The following is a 19169-nucleotide window of genomic DNA, read 5'->3' as shown; positions in this document are numbered from 1 at the left end:
AATGAAATCTATTCATTTGAAACTAAGTATAAAGCACTGTAGAAATTTTTTCTCTCCTAGGGCCATCTCTTCTTTTCTCTTTAGTTTGTTTCCTCAGTTGGGGTATGGAGAGGTGTCATACTGAATTAGAAAATTGGGTACCAAGAAGGAGAGAGGAGAAATCATTTACTTACTTTCCCCCTCTATCTTCATTTCAAATATTTGTTTTATGCTCACTACATGCCATCACGATATGATATATATTATCCACATATGTTATCCACTGTGTGAAAGTCCTTCCTTGAGCTGAATGCAATAAGGTTTACTCCATTGTTATTTTTAAAATTAAATTTTCTGTCGAAGATGTAACTATAATGGAAAGTCTTGGTATATGTATTACTTGCTCAGTAACAAAAGGAAATCCCCAGCTTAGCTCATGTTTTAATCTTAAAGCTCTTTGTCAGTCACCTATATAAGTATGTTTTTCATTTAATTGAGACTGGGGCTTTTAAAACAAAACTTAGGAAGTTACCTACTTTCATTAAAATTCTAGCTTTTGTGCTTTCTTTAAAAATCTGTTTGGATATTTCCTCTTTTCCCTTCTGTCTTTCCCTGACTCCACAGCTGCTACAGAACACATTGGTAGAATTCAGTCAACAGATGCATAACATGGCAGTGGAGCTAACTCTGGTGTCAGGAAAGAAGTTTATCATTTTGGGGCATTAAGAGGTGGCCTTATTATACACACAAAGTTTAGGGAAAGTCTTAACCGGCACAGGTGTGGTTAATTTGGATATGAGATGTTAACCAAATATTGGGACTAAATTGAAGTAGCTGTTTTAGGATTTTTTTTTTTTGTAAGACCCCAGAGCAATATCTACATCTCTTGAGTTTGTCTGCATTTTTTATAAATCCTTTTTTGGGGTTTACTTGCTTTGCTCGTGCATTGTCTCAATCATATGGAAGGTGATCTTGTTATCAAACTTGTAGTAATCCCTGATAATTTTCTAATAAACATTCAACACTATTGTTAAAATGTAGCATGCACATACTCAGAGATTATGGGATATATGATAAACTTTGTTAAACATGAAAATAGTCTTCAAAATTAAAACTAAAAAAATTAAAATTGAATATGCTCATTTTCTTAGAATGAGCATAGAATGCTCATTGTCTTAGAATTTTAGATTATTTGGAGATGAATTTCTAAGAAAGCATTGGAGTGGGGGAAGAAGTATAGATACTTCCAAAAGACTGGGGGTAAGAGTCTTGAAACTGGAAGATTGAGGGCTTGCCTGTCCCAGGAACTGCTGATAGATGTTTGGCATCGTTCAATGGTGCCCCCTTGTGGTAAGAATACAGATATCAGAAATGAGTTTCTGTGGAGCCCTGAAGAGTTTTCTGAAAAGGAAAAGATAACAGGGATTTTCTTTTTAAAACAGTACTGAACTTCTGATAAGAAGTTAGTTGGAAATAATTTGTATTACATTTTTCAAAGTTTCATGTTAAGGAGCTACTTCCAGATTTTCCAGCTTGACTTTTCATGGGAAGATAGGGCTTCTTTCAGATTAGAAATTTATGTTCATATTTATGGTGTTGCTACAAAGCATGATTGGGTAGGTTTTTTTAAGTAGAAAAATGACCTCAATTTATAATTCTATTTTATTCATTTGTTTCTTCTTTACAAGTTGCCACTGTTTCTAAAGGAAGTGGTAAAATACAACAATCCAATAGAATTCAAAGCTGTTTTTTACCAATAAGAAAGTGGGAAAATATATATAAGAAAGACCAGATTGATTAAGGAAGGCTACTAAGAATTCGTATTATGCAAAGATGGTTAATAAATGGGAGGTAAATAAATGGGAGGAACTGACCTTTTCCTTGAACTTGAATTCTGAACTTGTACATAAGGACTCACAACTAAAATGTTATTAGATGATGTCAGTTATTTACCTCATTCATAAAAGGAGAAAATAGATATCCTCTTATTGACACATTGTATTAATAGTAATTATAATTAATATTACTAAGTAATTATTATATAATACTAGGTAGTACTTTCCCCCCTTTTACAAGAAACTACAATTTAAAAGCTTGTAGGTTTTCTGAGAAGTGTATTTCACAACAGCATCCTTTTTTCTAGCCCCTGTGAGATTGAATTCTTACACTTAGAAGTTTAGAATAATCCCTCAATAAAAAACTTTTATTTCTTATTGCATTGTTCTGTTTGTTTTTTACAGCATTCTTGTGTAATTCTTTTCTGTCTGTGAATCTGTGGCTCAGGAATAAATGTCTTGAAAACAAAGGAAAAAAAACACATTAACCATTGGTGGGGTTTTCATGCCTTGTGGTTAAAAAAAAAAAAAGTCTTCACAGAGTATTTGAGCCCTTCTTTTGGATGAGTTGGTATTGTTTCACATTTTAATTTCCTTTTCCTATTCTCTGGGCTCTGGACAAAGATATGTCACTATTGCTCAGAATATTTAGACAAATTTTATTAGCAAATTAGTTTTGTTTGTTTGGTTTTTTTTTTGTGGTACACGGGCCTCTCACTGTTGTGGCCTCTCCCGTTGCGGAGCACAGGCTCCAGACGCGCTGGCTCAGCGGTCATGGCTCACAGGCCCAGCCGCTCCGCGGCATGTGGGATCTTCCCGGACCGGGGCACGAACCCGTGTCCCCTGCATCGGCAGGCGGACTCTCAACCACTGCGCCACCAGGGAAACCCACAAATTAGTTTTTTTTAAATAAAAGTAGAAAAGTTGTATGATTGTATTTGTATTATGAAAACATTAGGATTGCTTTCTTTTTCATTTTCCAAATATAAAATTATTATGATACTGAATATATTTGTAAATGATAAGGCCCTCATCTACCCTCAAGTTGTGAATCCTTGGTCTAAAGTGTTTAAATTTCATTTGATTCTCCAAGATTGGGCTGATGAACAATCTGTTTTTTTGTAGAAAAATTAAGAAATTATTAAAGTATTTTTGTAAATATCCATATATCACTGAAAAGTCTCTAAAAGTAAGTGACTTTACTAAAGAAAATTTCTCTGGTTTATTTTAAAAGATAAGAGTTCATATAGTGATTTTTAGTCTAGAAATATTTGCACAATGATAGTAAGCGATCAGCTACATTTCTTAAAATTTTAGTCACCTTTCATTTTCATCATCAATCGCATCATTTTAGGGCAGAGGCAATGTTTTCAATGGAAAGATGCTTTAATTCTCAAGGAGACACATTCATTTTCAGTTGTCTGATCTCATTCATCCAGCTTTAACTCAGGAGCTATTGACTGAAGATTTCCAAGCTGCTATTTTGGTAGATAAGTGTGTTACTGGTTTCCTAATGTATTTCCTTGTCCCTTTTTGGACAGGGGCTAATGCAGGAGATCAATGATTTGAGGTTAAGAGTCACTGAAATGGACAATGAAAGACTTCAGAATGAAAAAAAGCTGAAATCTACCAAAGTAAGTTCTCACAATGGCAAAAATTTTTATATAAATGGCTCACTATCTACAATCAATAATATAAATAAAATACATTTTCTACTTAGTATATGATAGAGAAGGCATTTTACAAGGGAATGAAGTTTTTCCCCAAGCTGGAGACCATCTTGAATTTAAACACTACTGTTCTGAATAAGAATCAGGGTTTAACTAATCTGATAGAACGTAACCTGTCATTTCTCTTAATTATCTAACCTCCTTTATAAACTGATACTGTTTTCTTGGTTACTTAGCTTGTCTTTTTCTATCTGTAGTTTTCTTTCCCTCCTGTCTCTCTACCAGTCTTTAATGGCCAAACTTTCTAGCATGAAAATCAAGGTGGGTCAGATGCAGTATGAAAAGCAGCGGATGGAGCAAAAGTGGGAGTCCCTGAAGGTGTAGTAGACCTTGGGTAATGGGGTCCATGGCCTGTTGCTTTCTGGCTTGTGTTGTTTTGCTGTGATGGTGTTTTTAGTGGTGTGTGCATTCATTTTGTGTGTGTGTCACCTGTTCTTTAAAAATATGTTTAAAGCTGATTAGAGGGACAATACAATCCCTAATATTGTTTTCAGAAACATATGAAATAGTGAAAAACAATAAGCAGGTAAAATAAAAGTATTCGTTTATAAATTAAATCTCACTGTCTTGGACTCTCTGAGATTCAAGCATAGTAAAATAATTGCAGCAATTCAGCTGTGAAAGAATTCTGGTATCAATAGTAGACACTGTTTTCTTCCTTCTTGGCGATAAACGTGTGCATCGGTTAACTCTGTCATGGCAGTGAGTAGAAGTTACTGCTTAGAAGCACAGTGAGAACAGGCAGCACTTCTTGCCAGTGCTACTGAAAATTCCTTGTATTTGGTGTCCATTCCTACCATAAACAAAAACTATAGGGCCAACTTCTTAGCTCCATTGGAGAGCTACATCTTCTCATAATACCAAACATAGTACGTATCTTTAGAGACTGAAACTATATTAAGAAAAATAAAGGTGTACTTATTAGCATTGCATGGCTTTATTTCCTGGGTTAAATACAGCCAGCAAAACTTAAATTTGTCAAAGCTAATTCTTTACCAAAATGAAACAGAAACAAACATTAGTAAATAGCACATTGGATTTGGGGTCTTAAATAGTTGTGTAGTTTAAAAAAAAAAGACTTAAAATCTGTTTTCTAAATCTCTTTTTTTCCATTGTTGTAGGAGATTCTATTCTTTTACCTTAGTGATGAGGATGAATTATTTAGTCCCGTGATTTGGCTAAAGTTGTTCATCGCGTGCTACCTTACCCACTAATTAAGCTCTATCTTGTCCAGGGAACATGAGTGCCATCTTGAAATGCTGAATAAATGTCAAGCAAGTCTAGTATATTATTTTCCAGTTTGCATTTTGTTTTGCTTGTATGACACTAAGCATCTAATGATTATCTTCCTTGATTAACTTGGTCAGATTTTTTACCTAACATAAGATTTAAACCTTAGGGCTGCCCTAGTCCTAATCACACTTTAAAAGATTTATTTTTAATTTGGTCACAAGGAAACTTGAAATAATTATACCATAATTATTATAAGTTGTACTTTTATTAATTGTCTTGCTTCCTGCTTATCATTGCCACTGTCTGATTTCTGAAGTTTGTGTCTAAATTCTTGTAGTTTTTTGTTTCATTCACAAAAACTAATTATTGACTTAAGAGTTAACAGACTCTCTGAATATCCCCTTTTAGTCATAATCTACTCTTTTTAAATGAATTTATCATTTGTAGGAGGAACTGGCATCTCTAAAAGAACAGCTGGAAGAGAAGGAATCTGAAGTAAAAAGACTACAAGAAAAATTGGTTTGCAAGATGAAAGGAGAAGGGATTGAAATTCTTGATCGAGGTAAGAATATGTATTTAACATTTGTTCTCTTGTTTTGTTAAAGTCGTTCAAGATCTATAAAAGAAACTGATGTTAGATGATGTGTACCATTGGCATCTAAGAGAGAGAGGAGTGGCAGAGGCCATCTGGGCCCAGGACTGCAGGGACTCCTCCAAGCCTCTTTACTGTGCTTGGGCATCTATTAACTTCCTCTTGAGCAGCTGGAGAAGGGCACCTCTGTAATTTAGTGGGACTTTATTTTAGATTACACGGTAAATTCCCATCATGTCCAAATTGCAATACAAGGAAGTGTCAAAAAGAATTAAAAGGAACCAAAACTATGTCCCAAGATTATTCCCCTCTGAACTGAACTTGAGACAACATAACGTAAGGCATTTAGGAACCTTGCCTGCCTTTTTGTGAGGAGAGAGGGAAGGCTGTGTATCTTTGGAAAGTTAATGAACATTTCTTATCATGCATTGAGCCCTCAATCTTCTAGAAAGCAAAATAGGTTAATTCTGTTTTGGGAAAACTGTATGAATTTATCCAAAAAATTGTTTTCATAAATTGAGGAGGTTTGTCCTGGACGTCATATGGACTGTAATTTTTCATAATGTAGGTTATACCCGCTAGAAAATAACTTGAATGAAATGTGGGTTTTTAAAAAATTATATTTGGAAGTATATATGCCTGTAACATCTGACAACACTCGGTCAAATTTAACCTTTCTTTGTTATAACAAATGGTATGGCAAAAGCAAGTTCTGACTCATTCAAAACAGTACAAATTCCAGTTAGTGTAGATTTGGTACATTTTTATCTATTGCTTTATCTGTTTTGTCTATTTTATCTCTTATTGTCTGTACAATGAGGGGCTTGAATTAGATTACCTCCGAAGTCTTCTTGGCTCTAGAATACCCTGGCTTTATTTACCTGTAGGTATCACAATCCCCTGTCCATCAGAAAACTCAATTCATCCAACATTGAGGGAAATGGATTTTTCCCCTCTATTTTGGCATGTGTAGAATGTATGTTCTTCAAGGACACTCACAGACAGGTCATGCTTTCAAGATTCTAAGGAAAAAAATGGAATCATAGAGGCTATGTGGGCTAGAAGCTATGTTGGCTATGCTAGGGTAATGCTACCCAAAGTCGGATCTGAGGACTAGCAGTGGTCTGTGAACCACTTGTCAGCAGTACACAGCCAGGCACTAAGAGCAAGTGCTTAGAAACTTCGTGGAATCTGATGTTGCCATAACATCTACCTGCGTGATCAGTGGACTCATCTTGGTGAACAGGAGGAGATGGACCACTTCAGTGTTGCTGAACTTGAGCAGTGAGATGAATATGACATAAGCAATGTCCTAATCACATTCAGGAGGGTCACATATCAGACTGTAATGGAAATGTAAAAAACAACCAATGCAACATTAGCTGGTTTTTCATCACAGTTAGTGTAAGAAGCAGTTGTACTCCGAAGGCCCAATTTTAATACAAGAAAATCAAGGTTCAGAAAGGCGAAGTAACAGAGGTAGTAACTCAGATTTACATCTTCTGATTAACTACATTAGATTCTCTTTCTGACCTCACAGAGGGCATGTTATATTGCGGTATCAGTCCTAAAGTCATAAAATAATGCTTAATATTCAGTCTTTATGAGGTTAGAGTCTCTTTATTTTAGGTAAAAGGAGACCAAATAATAGTGCTTTTAAAATACTACTTATTGTTGTAATGTATGCTAACTTCCAATTCAATGGGTTTTCCTGCACAGATGAAAATTTTAAAAAGAAGCTCAAAGACAAAAGTAAGGTTTTTGGTGTATTTCCATCAGCCTTTACATTCACCAAAAGTACTACTTGGACTGTTCTTTGCATGTGTTTTTAAAACATTTCTCTCCCCAAAGATGTAAAATTGCTTCATCAATAAGCTCCCCATTTCTTCAGAGTATACAAAATAGAGGGCAAATAAACAAACAATAAAACAAGGAGTAAAAGACCGTTTTGCTTATTGCTCCTGGTTCAGCCCTTTTGCTCTGCAGGATATAGCAGAGCACCCAGAGTGGTGGAGGTGAGGAAGCGTTTTCTCCGTGGCCCAGGAGATACAGGGTCAGAGGAGAAAATAATGTTTATGCTCCTATGAAAACCTACTGTTTTTACGGTTTACCACAGTTGGAGATTATTTTGAACTTTGCTTTTGTTTTCCAATGTTTTGGAGCCCACTTTTTCACTGAGATCTATATTAAGGGCTTCTATAAACATATCCTCTTGTGTTACAAAAGAAATTGTACCCAGGCTGACTAACAGAGACTAGAGTTAATGCAGTGTAATCGATAAAGCCTTAGTGGACTTTCCTCCAGACATTAAGTTCTTAAGGGAATTTGCCATTAAAAAAAAAAAAAGAAGAAAAGCAGTTCCTAAACAGTATACCTTAATTGAAAGTATTGTATCAGAGCTGAATGATGCTCCACTGTTTTAAAATTTACCTTCAGTAGTATTTTTTTGTCCTCAAAAGCAGACAACCTTAGCTGAACATTTTCCTCTGTTTCAATTTTTTTAATTTGTGATTTCAGTTTGGGTTGACTTTCCATTTTTAAAATGTTTGTTTTTTTATTACTAAAGTAACATGCTTTTGTATTTGAATGTCACATTTTAAGGAGAATCACTTACTTTGGCCTTTTAAAATAGTATTGTTTAAAAACGTTTTAAAATAGTACTGGAAATGAAGTTTATAGATGAAGCAAAGTACTTGTTATCCTTCTGTATGGAACCTACAGCCAGCTGCTTAGCATGATACTCATGTAAATATCACGTTCCTTCAGGCTCTTACCATTTGTGTCTCCATCTTGGTTATAACCGAACATCATTTTCTCTGCTCTTGTCATATATACACCATTCATTGCTTTCACCTGCTTTATAAGTTTCTTCTTTGAAAGCTCTGTATTTTTATTGTTATAGCACTGAAATTTCATCTTCAGTGTTCTTATGAGGATTTTGTTCTTGCTTTGAGAGAGGGTAGTTGTTTTCTTTCTGGAATGATGACTATTAAGGTGAGTTAGAAAGTGTTCATTTTTCAGGTTTTCCCTAAAAGAGGATATGAATGGTAAATGTGCCTTTTAAAAAAAAAAGAAAGTGGAACAAATTATTAACATCTTTACCTTGCAACATTTCGATCTGAAGAGTCAGTAGCTTCTTGTTATTGTCACACAAATTAACTAAACAGACTTCTGATTTGCTGTTGTGATATTTCAGATATTGAAGTACAAAAAATGAAAAAGGCTGTGGAGTCTTTGATGGCAGCAAATGAAGAAAAGGTAACTAGATGAAATTTAAGTGTTTATTTAGACGTGTACTAACATCATTTTGATCATTCCATGCATTCTCATCAGATATCCCAGTTTGAAAGAACATCGCCTAAACACAGCTGACAATTAAGAGGCAAGCATTCTCCCTTCCTGCCCAAGTGGGCCTGCTCTCGGGGGGTGGGTCATAGACGTACTTGTGCTGCACAGACAGGAATGGAGACCAGCAGCACTGGCTCCACTGAGAATCTACCCCTCCCACCCACCGCCCTGAATTTAGAAAATGTTCAGGTTATCAGATCAGCTCTTTATATTCAGGTGACAAATGAGACAAAGGATACAGGCCATAGTACATCCTTTCTGTGGTCCCTGGAAATTCTGGACTGCCCTATGAACTCTGAAGGAGGTAGCCATGGCAACTTTAGCTTCATGATCCTGTTGGTTTTCTTCTCTAGGAACATGTTATTTCCTTCACACTCCTGGCCTCTTTCACATCTGGGATTATCTCTGCTCTCCTGATGGTGAGATACCAGGAACCAAGCACAGGCACCATGTAATCAAGGATGGCACTCGGCTTTGTTTTAGCTATGCTCACCTAATGCCAAGGTCTCCAAGAGGGCCTTTCCTCCAGCTGTTGCTTCTCCTTACTTCATCCTGCTAAGAGCAGGGATGCAGGGACCCTACTAAGGAAACATGCTTCTTCTTGGCTTCCCTGACCAGCCATATACCCAGCAGGCAGGTTCAGCTCCTGTCATCAGAACTGCTCTCCCCTCGTGTCCTTTAATGAATAGAACAAGGAGACATTTTCCCATGAAAAGAGTAATTTCAAGGAAATAAAAACCAAGCAAATGCCAAAGAACTTTATCTTGATCTTTTTCTCTCATCATAAACTTCTTTCTCTAATTCTTTCTTGCCTACTCTGTTTGTATATTTATTTATTGCCTTTCATTCTTTTTGTTCTTTGTTCAATGGAAATAAACTCTTTCTCCTACCCACCTACCCATATATAGGTTTCTTTTTGCTAGTCTTCCCCACATCAAATAAAAAGAAAAGTCATTAGCAAGCTGCCCCACATAGATTTAATTTGAAAAAAAATCACTAAAATTCATTTGGTTTTAATTTCTCTCCCTCAAAAAGCAACAATAACAAATGAAACTCCCAATGTTGAATGAGGGCTTACTAGATGCTCAGACTTCTCTAGGAGCAGCGAGAGTGACATAACTTCTTGGTGGTTCCAAGAAGTCTTCAAAGAGGATATATTTGGGAAATTCTGAGGGAGAGCAAAGAGTCATTCATCAGGAAAATGAAGGATTCTGGGCAAAGGATCCATGAGTGAAAACATGTCTCAAAACCAAGGCTTGAAACAGCCAGTGCGTGCTGGGAAAGTTCTGGAGCAGGAGATACAGGTGGAGGAGTTGGGTATATGAGAGAGTGCTAGGGCGAGGCTAATGATGTAATGATTTGGGTTCTTAGCTTTAGACCTTGGCCAGTGAGATCATTAAATTGCCATGTTAGAAAGCTAACTCCAGTGGCAGAATGGAAGCAAGAATAAGGGAGGGAGAATGAAGACAAAAGAATTAAGAGGCTGTTAGAATAGGTGAGAAATGAAGACGGGCTGAAATAAGGCAATGGCAGTGAAGTGGTAAGGAAGGAAGGGATTTTAGAGAAATTCACAGGTCGACAAGATTTTTAAATCTTTGGATTTGGGAGTAAGTTTCTGGTTTGAGCAGTGGGGTGAATGATGGTGCCCATAAAAGAGTTAAGGGGATCCAAGCAGAGACCGAGATACTGGAGGCAAATAATGAGCTTCATTTTAGATGTACTCAATTTGATGTGTTCATGGGACATTACAAGGAGATAGCTCATAGAAAATTGGAAAATCAACCTAAATTTTAGGATTAATGTAGGATTATAGATTGGTGGGGAGTGAACCCCATCAATTTTAGGAGAAATGTAGAGTTAAAATATATAGATTGGTGGGGACAAAACTATAGTTCATGTGTCAGTTTGCTTTTGCTCCATGATAAATCACATTTATTATTTCTCATACTATTGTAGGTGGGCTAGATTGCTCTTCTAGTCTGGGCTGGCTTTGCTGATCTCTACCATTAGCTGGTGGCTAGAATGGGGATGGATGGTTTAAGATGGTGTAACTCACATGTCTGGTGATTGACTGGTCTAGGTTGACCTCAGCTGGGTTGTCTGTTCTCCAAATGGTCTCTCATCCTCCAGTAGACTAGCCTATGCTTCTTCATGTAGTGGCCTCAGGGTTCCCTAGGGCAGCAAGAGAGGGCAAGCCCCAATGTGCAAATACTTTTCAAGCCTTTGCTCTGAACCACATTTGTTATATATCATTGGCCAAAGCAAGTCACATGGCCATGCCCCAAATCCATGTCGGGGAAGCTAGGGAGCCCATTTTTATAATTTACCACACTGAGGGCCTGGGAAGAGAGAAGAGGGTAAAGGACAACACGTTGAAGCTCTAACATTTTATATTCTGGGTTGGGAAGATAGTGGGGGTTATGGAAGTAGAATGTTTATCTGGTCAAGGAATTAACAAATCAAAACAGAAGAAAAGAAAGAGTGGAGAGAAAAGTGAAAGAAGGAAAGAGTGGGGGTCAATCAGGTGCCATCTAGAAGTCAAATTAGAAAAAGGATGAAAAGTGTCCATTGTTTTTAGTAAAGAGAAGGTCACTGATCAGTAATTGAGGCAGCTTTGGTGGAGTGTTTGGAGACGGGAAAAGCCAGATGGTGATTAATGGCAGCTGGTAAAGGTAGCAGGTGTAGATCTTTCTTTCAAGCTCTGCCTTAGGAGAGTAAAGGAAGTTGATTTTTTTCTTGTTTTTTTTTTGTTTTGTTTTGTGTCTTATTACCTTGTTTTGTTTTTGTTTTTTAAAGATGGCAGCTGAAGGATAGGATCTCTAACTTTAGAGGTACTTTTTCTATGTCTCTGACGTATGTAGGCAAAATATTCTGAACATTACCAGTTTTACTAAAGTTTAGAAGCATTCTTTGAATAATGTAAATAATTCATGTCTACTTATTCTTTGTGTCACAATTACTTTTGTTGTTTTAAAATCATAGTATTAAAGATGATAATTTATTTTACTAATAGGATCGGAAAATAGAAGATCTTCGACAGTGCCTGAACAGGTATAAGAAAATGCAAGATACAGTGGTACTGGCCCAAGGTAAAAAAGGTAGTGTAGCTCTAAAGACTTCTCTGCTTTACTTGATTTTTAAGTGGCTGTGAACTTTTTTACATTTGGCCTCAATTTCTTTCATGAAGTATATCCATTATTTCAAGTTAGGTTGCTCCTTTCATTCATTCAGTGATGTTATTAGGCATCTGTTCTCTGCCAGAAAGTGTGTCAGCTGATGAGTACACTGTTGATTGGTTGCCCAGAGAGAGCCTCTCCACGGAGTTGACTAGGTAACGTTGCAGAGAGAAAGAAGGACAGTACCTGCAAGAGCCTCGGGGAAAGAAGACCTTGGTGTGTTTATTAAGAAACAAAAGGAGACCAGTGTACCTAGAAGGTAGTGAGCAGGGGGGAGAGTGAGACAAGATGAGATAATAGAGGTGAGCACGGCCGGGTCATGCAAAGTGAGGAGTTCAGCTCTTATTCGAGGCCAGAGGGATCCACTGAATGGTCTGAACAAGTCAACCGCATGATCTTTGTGACAAATGGACCATCGTGGACTGTGGACCACTGGGACTATTCCAGCAGTGTTGGAAGGAAGGGAAGCCAATCAAGAGGCCCTTGCAGTATTGCAGTGGGAAGATCTGATGGTGCTGATTGGAAACGTATTTTGGTGTTAGAATCAACTCAGTAGTGTGATGAATTAGATGAGGAGAGTGAAGAAGAAGAAGGCATCAGGAAAGATCAACATTTCTGACTAAAGCAACTAGCAGATGATGGTTCCATTTACCAAGAGGGGGAAGCCTAGAGAAGGAACATGGAAGTGGTTGAGGAGGATTGTGTTCAGCTTTGAATGTGTTTTTAAAAAATCTGGGGCTTCCCTGGTGGCGCAGTGTTGAGCGTCCGCCTGCCGATGCAGGGGACACGGGTTCGTGCCCCGGTCTGGGAAGATCCCACATGCCGCGGAGCGGCTGGGCCCGTGAGCCATGGCCGCTGAGCCTGCGCGTCCAGAGCCTGTGCTCCACAATGGTAGAGGCCGCAACAGTGAGAGGCCCGCGTACTGCAAAAAAAAAAAAAAAAAATTTCTGTAATTAGACTACATTGTAAGACACTTGGAAAACAGATAAAAAGGGTAAAAAGTCAGTCAAAATTGCACTGGCATGATCATTGCTGGCATTTTCACGTAATTCTTTCTGGCCTTTTTTTTCTATGCATATAAGCATATAATTAAAAAAGATAGTTTTTAACCGTGTACAGCAGGATAGATGTTTATAAACCATTGAAAATTATGTCCTGTTCTATTGAAGAGTTATGTAAACAGTGATTTCTCACTAGGATTTATATTTATTTAGACAATCCTCAGGGAATTTTAAGAATACCTGAATTCTAATAAAATTAGAGTAAAAATCTAATAAAAACCTAAATTAAGAAGCTATGTCTAGTTAGTATCTTTAAACAAGTATATGATTTGCCATTTTGTATTATTCAGAGAATAGTTGGAAGGACCATTCTGTTTGTAAAGAAAGAATATCTGGCACTGTTGTTCAGCACTTAATCCTTTTCATTTCTAGAGATGTAAAAAAATTCTCAAAGTTGCTGGTTTGCTGGTTATGTGGTTCCTTCTCTCCATTAGGCCATTCTTTCTACTTTAAAATGAAATGAATGGCAAAAAAGGATCCTCTTAAGAGTCAAAGGGTCATCTATTTTCTCTTCTTTTCCTTTTTTCCTTTCTATGTTTTTTCAAGACCACAGTAGCGATGAAAATGGAGTTGTCTAAATGGTGACTTTGTTGCTGTTCAGAATCAGTTTTGTTGTACCACTGGTATTCCTCAGCTGGGTTATTTCTGAACTGAAATTTATAAAGCCCCAAATGTTGACACAGAATTACAGGAAGGTTGTTGGACTAAGTTAACTTTTAATATCAATGCTGTGAGTCTATGATTGTGTCTATTAAACCACTAGTAATTAATACCTCTACTAATACCACTACTGGATACTCATGTGGCCCAAGAGTCCCTGGGCCTTAGGTGCTCACAGTTTAAGATGCCGTTTCCTAGGTCCCACGTTGTTGTTCTTCAAGCGATGCCAGGAGTTGACTCTTTGAGTTTTAGGGATCAGAAAAATTTTTATATTCAAGATAATTGGGATTCTTATCTTCCTCCAAAAGTAAAACGTGAAAAGCTGCTGGTGTCCACTTTCCACTTTGTCGTTGCTTAGGCCAAGATGGTGACTTTGAAGACCTGCTCCCTTCCAGTTCCTTCTCCACTTTGCTGGACGCACAGGGCTTTAGCGATCTGGAGAAAAACCTGTCATCTACGCCAGTAATGGGATCTCCCAGTCATGACCCATTTAACACAAGTGCTCCAGAAGAGGTATTTATAGACTCAATAGTTTCTTCATGTTAAAGAGACTCTGTCATTGAAAGTGCCATTGATAACATCAAAGACATGGTTCTTTTCTCAGGTGGATTACTGACTTGCTTTATCCCCGCAATTATTGTGACCTCCGGCTCTTTATTTGACATGTGTGTTTTTTCTCTCTCTTTATTAATAAGTAAACACTTGGGCAATGTCAAAACCACTTATGTAATTCAGGAAAGACATATGAATCCCTTGGAGATGGATGTCATCTTCAGTACTAGGTTATAATCTACTTCCTAAAGAATAAGTAGGGAATAAGTAAAGTGAGGGTAAAGTGAGATTATGTAAATTTATTTTAGTCACTTGTGACAGTAACTGTGGAAGATGATGGACTTCAGTTAACATGCTGGGGATTGTGGAGCCATGTATTGCAGGGGGGTACCCAAACCTGAGGTCAGCAGGTGAACTGATCTACAAGCGTAGTTACGGCAAAACAATAAGAAGCAAATTGCCGGGCTTCCCTGGTGGCGCAGTGGTTGAGAGTCCGCCTGCCGATGCAGGGGACACGGGTTCGTGCCCCGCTCTGGGAAGATCCCACATGCCGCGGAGCGGCTGGGCCCGTGAGCCATGGCCGCTGAGCCTGCATGTCTGGAGCCTGTGCTCCGCAACGGGAGAGGCCACAACAGTGAGCGGCCCATGTACAGAAAAAAAAAAAAAAAGAAGCAAATTGCCCTGACAGATAACACATTGATTAATTGATTTCTTGGTAAATAAGGCGTCATCTGCATGGAGGATCTGATTTACGGGATCTGTAGTGTTGAAAAATGCTTCAAAGAAGCAAACGCCTTCCTATGGCCCTTCAAATTATCTTCATGAGGTGGAGTGAAGAAAAAGACCACCCACTTTTTAGAAGGTAGAGATGTTGGCAATAGGGTAGACCAGATCAACACGTCTATTAGAAGGATGAACTAAGATGTCTACCATGATTATTTTTGTAATCTGGTCAGTTAATAAAAAGTGACTGCTTTCAGTTTTTTTTAAAAAAGATCATGGAAGAAAATTTTGGGTTCGAGCCCTGGTCCGGGAAGATCCCACATGCCGCGGAGCAACTAAGCCCGTGTGCCACAACTACTGAGCCTAATCACTCTATTAGATAAAAGCATATCTGCAACTATCTTCACAAAAAGCCCTTTACTGCCTTAGGTTCCCTGTAAGGCCACTATAAGATATCCCTTTGTTTTTAGAGTTTTTGATCTTTTTGAAAGGTTCAATGAGACAGCACCACCTTGAATTTTCCTGTCTTCACAAAGCTACACCTGTGGTTTCATCTTAAGACTGTTTTCCTGACAGCACCTGTGCTTCATCTTTGCCCTCAAACCATTTCTTAATTTTAATATGTAATGTTCCATCTAGGGAGACTAGGAATGAGAAACAGTTTAATTTTTCAAGTAAATAGTCTTGGCTCCTTTATATTTAACAGTTGCTTCTTTGGTCACCTCTCTTCTAACATTTTATTGTAAGTAGCGAGAAGAAATCAAATGGCATCTTTACTTTTTATATCTGTTGCTCATAATTACGTAATGAGAATATGAAATTTGAATTGAATGAAAGTGAATTCAAGGAGAAAAGAGCATTTCTTTTTTAAATGTAAGAGAGAGCTAAAATATGCCGTTACAAGGAGTTGGTGGGAAGAGGAATTGGATGAAGATAGTCAAAAAGTATGAACTTCTGGCTATAACTAAGTACTGAGGATGTAAAGTACAGCATGGTGACTACAGTTAACATTGCTATATTGTATATTTGAAAGCTGCTGCTAAGAGAGTAGATCCTAAAAGTTCTCATCAAAAGGAAAAATGTTTTTTTTTCTGGTATCTATATGAGGTGATAGATGTTAGTTTAACTAAACTCAACTGTGATAATCATATCACAGTGTAGGTATGTCAAGTCATTATCCTGTACACCTAAAACTTGTACAGTGGCTATATGTCAATTATATCTCAAAGAAATGCAAAGGAAAAAAACCCAAGGAATCAGTTAAGGAATAAGAGCTATTTTAGAGGGAAAAATCCCCTAATTTTTTTTTTAACATCTTTATTGGAGTATAATTGCTTTACAATGGTGTGTTAGTTTCCGCTGTATAACAAAGTGAATCAGCCATACATATACATATATCCCCATATCTCCTCCCTCTTGCCTCTCCCTCCCACCCTGCCTATCCCACTCCTATAGGTGGACACAAAGCACCGAGCTGATCTCCCTGTGCTATGCGGCTGCTTCCCACTAGCTATCTGTTTTACATTTGGTAGTGTATATATGTTCATGCCACTCTCTCACCTTGTCCCAGCTTACCCTTTTCACGCCCTGTGTCCTCAAGTCCATTCTCTACGTCTGTGTCTTTATTCCTGTCCTGCAGCTAAGTTTTTCAGAAACTTTTTTTTTTAAGGTTCCATATATATGTGTTAGCATACGGTATTTGTTTTTCTCTGACTTACTTCACTCTGTATGACAGACTCTAGGTCCATCCACCTCACTACAAATAACTCAATTTCATTTCTTTTTATGGCTGAGTAATATTCCACTGCATATATGTGACACATCTTCTTTATCCATTCATCTGTCGATGGACGCTTAGGTTGCTTCCATGTGCTGGCTATTGTAAATAGAGCTGCAATGAACATTGTGGTACATGACTCTTTTTGAATTGTGATTTTCTCAGGGTATATGCCCAGTAGTGGGATTGCTGGGTCATATGGTAGTTCTATTTTTAGTTTTTTGAGGAACCTCTATACTGCTCTCCATAGTGGCTGTATCAATTTACATTCCCACCAACAGTGCAAGAGGGTTCCCTTTTCTCCACACCCTCTCCAGCATTTATTGTTTGTAGATTTTTTGATGATAGCCATTCTGACCGGTGTGAGGTGATACCTCATCGTACTTTTGATTTGCATTTCTCTAATGATTAGTGATGTTGAGCATCATTTCATGTGTTTGTTGGCAGTCTGTATATCTTCTTTGGAGAAATGTCTCTTTAGGTCTTCTGCCCATTTTTGGATTGGGTTGTTTGTTTTTTGATATTGAGCTGCATGAGCTGCTTATATATTTTGGAGATTAATCCTTTGTCAGTTGCTTCATTTGCAACTATTTTCTCCCATTCTGAGGGTTGCCTTTTTGTCTTGTTTATGGTTTCTTTTGCGGTGCAAAAGCTTTTAAGCTTCATTAGGTCCCATTTGTTTATTTTTGTTTTTATTTCCATTTTTTTAGGAGGTGGGTCAGAAAGGATCTTGCTGTGATTTGTGTCATAGAGTGTTCTGCCTATGTTTTCCTCTAAGAGTTCTATAGTGTCTGGCCTTACACTTAGGTCTTTAATCCATTTTGAGTTTATTTTTGTGTATGGTGTTAGGGAGTGTTCTAATTTCATTCTTTTACATATAGCTGCCCAGTTTTCCCAGCACCACTTATTGAAGAGGCTGTCTTTTCTCCATTGTATATTCTTGCCCCATTTATCAAAAATAAGGTGACCATATGTGCATGGGTTTATCACTGGGCTTTCTATCCTGTTGCATTGATCTATATTTCTGTTTTTGTGCCAGTACCATACTGTCTTGATTACTGTGGCGTTGTAGTATAGTCTGAAGTCATGGAGCCTGATTCCTCCAGCTCCTTTTTTTTCCCTCAAGACTGCTTTGGCTATTCAGGGTTTTTTCTGTCTCCATACAAATTATAAGATGATTTGTTCTAGTTCCGTAAAAAATGCCATTGGTAATTTGATAGGGAATGCATTGAATCTGTAGATTGCTTTGGGTAGTATAGTCATTTTCACAGCATTGATTCTTCCAATCCAAGAACATGATATATCTCTCCATCTGTTTGTATCATCTTTAATTTCTTTCATCAGTGTCTTATGGTTTTCTGCATACAGGTCTTTTGTCTCCTTTGGTAGGTTTATTCCTAGGTATTTTATTCTTTTTGTTGCAATGGTAAATGGGAGTGTTTCCTTAACTTTTGTTTCAGATTTTGCATCATTAGTGTATAGGAATGCAAGAGGTTTCTGTGCATTAATCTTGTATGCTGCTACTTTACCAAATTCATTGATTAGCTCTAGTAGTTTTCTGGCGGTATCTTTAGGATTCTCTATGTATAGTATCGTGTCATTTGCAAACAGTGACAGTTTTACTTCTTCTTTTCCAGTTTGGATTCCTTTTGTTTCTTTTTCTTCCCTGATTGCTGTGACTAAAACTTCCAAAGCTATGTTGAATAATATTGGTGAGAGTGGACAACCTTGTCTTGTTCCTGATCTTTATAGAAATGGTTTCAGTTTTTCACCATTGAGTATGATGTTAGCCGTGGGTTTGTCATATATGGCCTTTATTATGTTGAGGTAAGTTCCCTCTATGCCTACTTTCTGGAGGGTTTTTATCATAAATGGGTGTTGAATTTTGTCGAAAGCTTTTTCTGCATCTATTGAGATGATCATATGGTTTTTTCCTTCAGTGTGTTAATATGGTTTATCATATTGATTGATTTGCATATATTGAAGAATCCTTGCATTCTGGGGTAAACCCCACTTGATCATGGTATATGATCCTTTTAATATGCTGTTGGATTCTGTTTGCTAGTATTTTGTTGAGGATTTTGGCATCTGTGTTCATCAGTGATATTGGCCTGGAGTTTTCTTTTTTTGTGTCATCTTTGTCTGGTTTTGGTATCAGGGTGATGGTGGCCTCGTGGAATGAGTTTGGGAGTGTTCCTCCCTCTGCTATATTTTGGAAGAGTTTGAGAAGGATAGCTGTTAGCTCTTCTCTAAATGTTTGATAGAATTTGCCTGTGAAGCCATCTCGTGCTGGGGTTTTGTTTGTTGGAAGATTTTTAATCACAGTTTCAATTTCAGTGCTTGTGATTGGTCTGTTTAAATTTTCTATTTCTTCCTGGTTCAGTCTCAGAAAGTTGTGCTTTTCTAAGAATTTGTCCATTTCTTCCAGGCCGTCCATTTTATTGGCATGTAGTTGCTTGTAGTAATCTCTCATGATCCTTTGTATTTCTGCAATATCAGTTGT

At 37.5% G+C, this 19169-nt stretch overlaps 1 protein-coding gene across 9 annotated transcripts in view; it reads left to right on the top strand.

Annotated features, from left to right (window-relative positions):
- The window catches only part of PPFIBP1 (PPFIA binding protein 1), a 176491-nt gene that overhangs the window by 130739 nt on the left and 26583 nt on the right, over positions 1–19169 (top strand). For 7 of the 9 annotated variants that reach the window (XM_060305934.2, XM_060305935.2, XM_060305928.2 and 4 more), the window contains 7 exons: positions 3356–3448; positions 3770–3862; positions 5225–5339; positions 7089–7121; positions 8566–8627; positions 11731–11815; positions 13973–14127. In XM_060305934.2, the coding sequence (XP_060161917.1) occupies positions 3356–3448; positions 3770–3862; positions 5225–5339; positions 7089–7121; positions 8566–8627; positions 11731–11815; positions 13973–14127 (636 nt within the window). The remainder of the gene's footprint in view (positions 1–3355; positions 3449–3769; positions 3863–5224; positions 5340–7088; positions 7122–8565; positions 8628–11730; positions 11816–13972; positions 14128–19169) is intronic. The other 2 variants (XM_030830501.3, XM_030830494.3) reach the window with 1 other exon arrangement.

This window comes from Globicephala melas, chromosome 10 (assembly GCF_963455315.2).
Source record: "Globicephala melas chromosome 10, mGloMel1.2, whole genome shotgun sequence".
NCBI classification, from domain to species: Eukaryota; Metazoa; Chordata; class Mammalia; order Artiodactyla; family Delphinidae; genus Globicephala; species Globicephala melas.
Note: the sequence above shows the minus strand (reverse complement) of the source record. Positions and strands in the feature narration are given on the sequence as shown.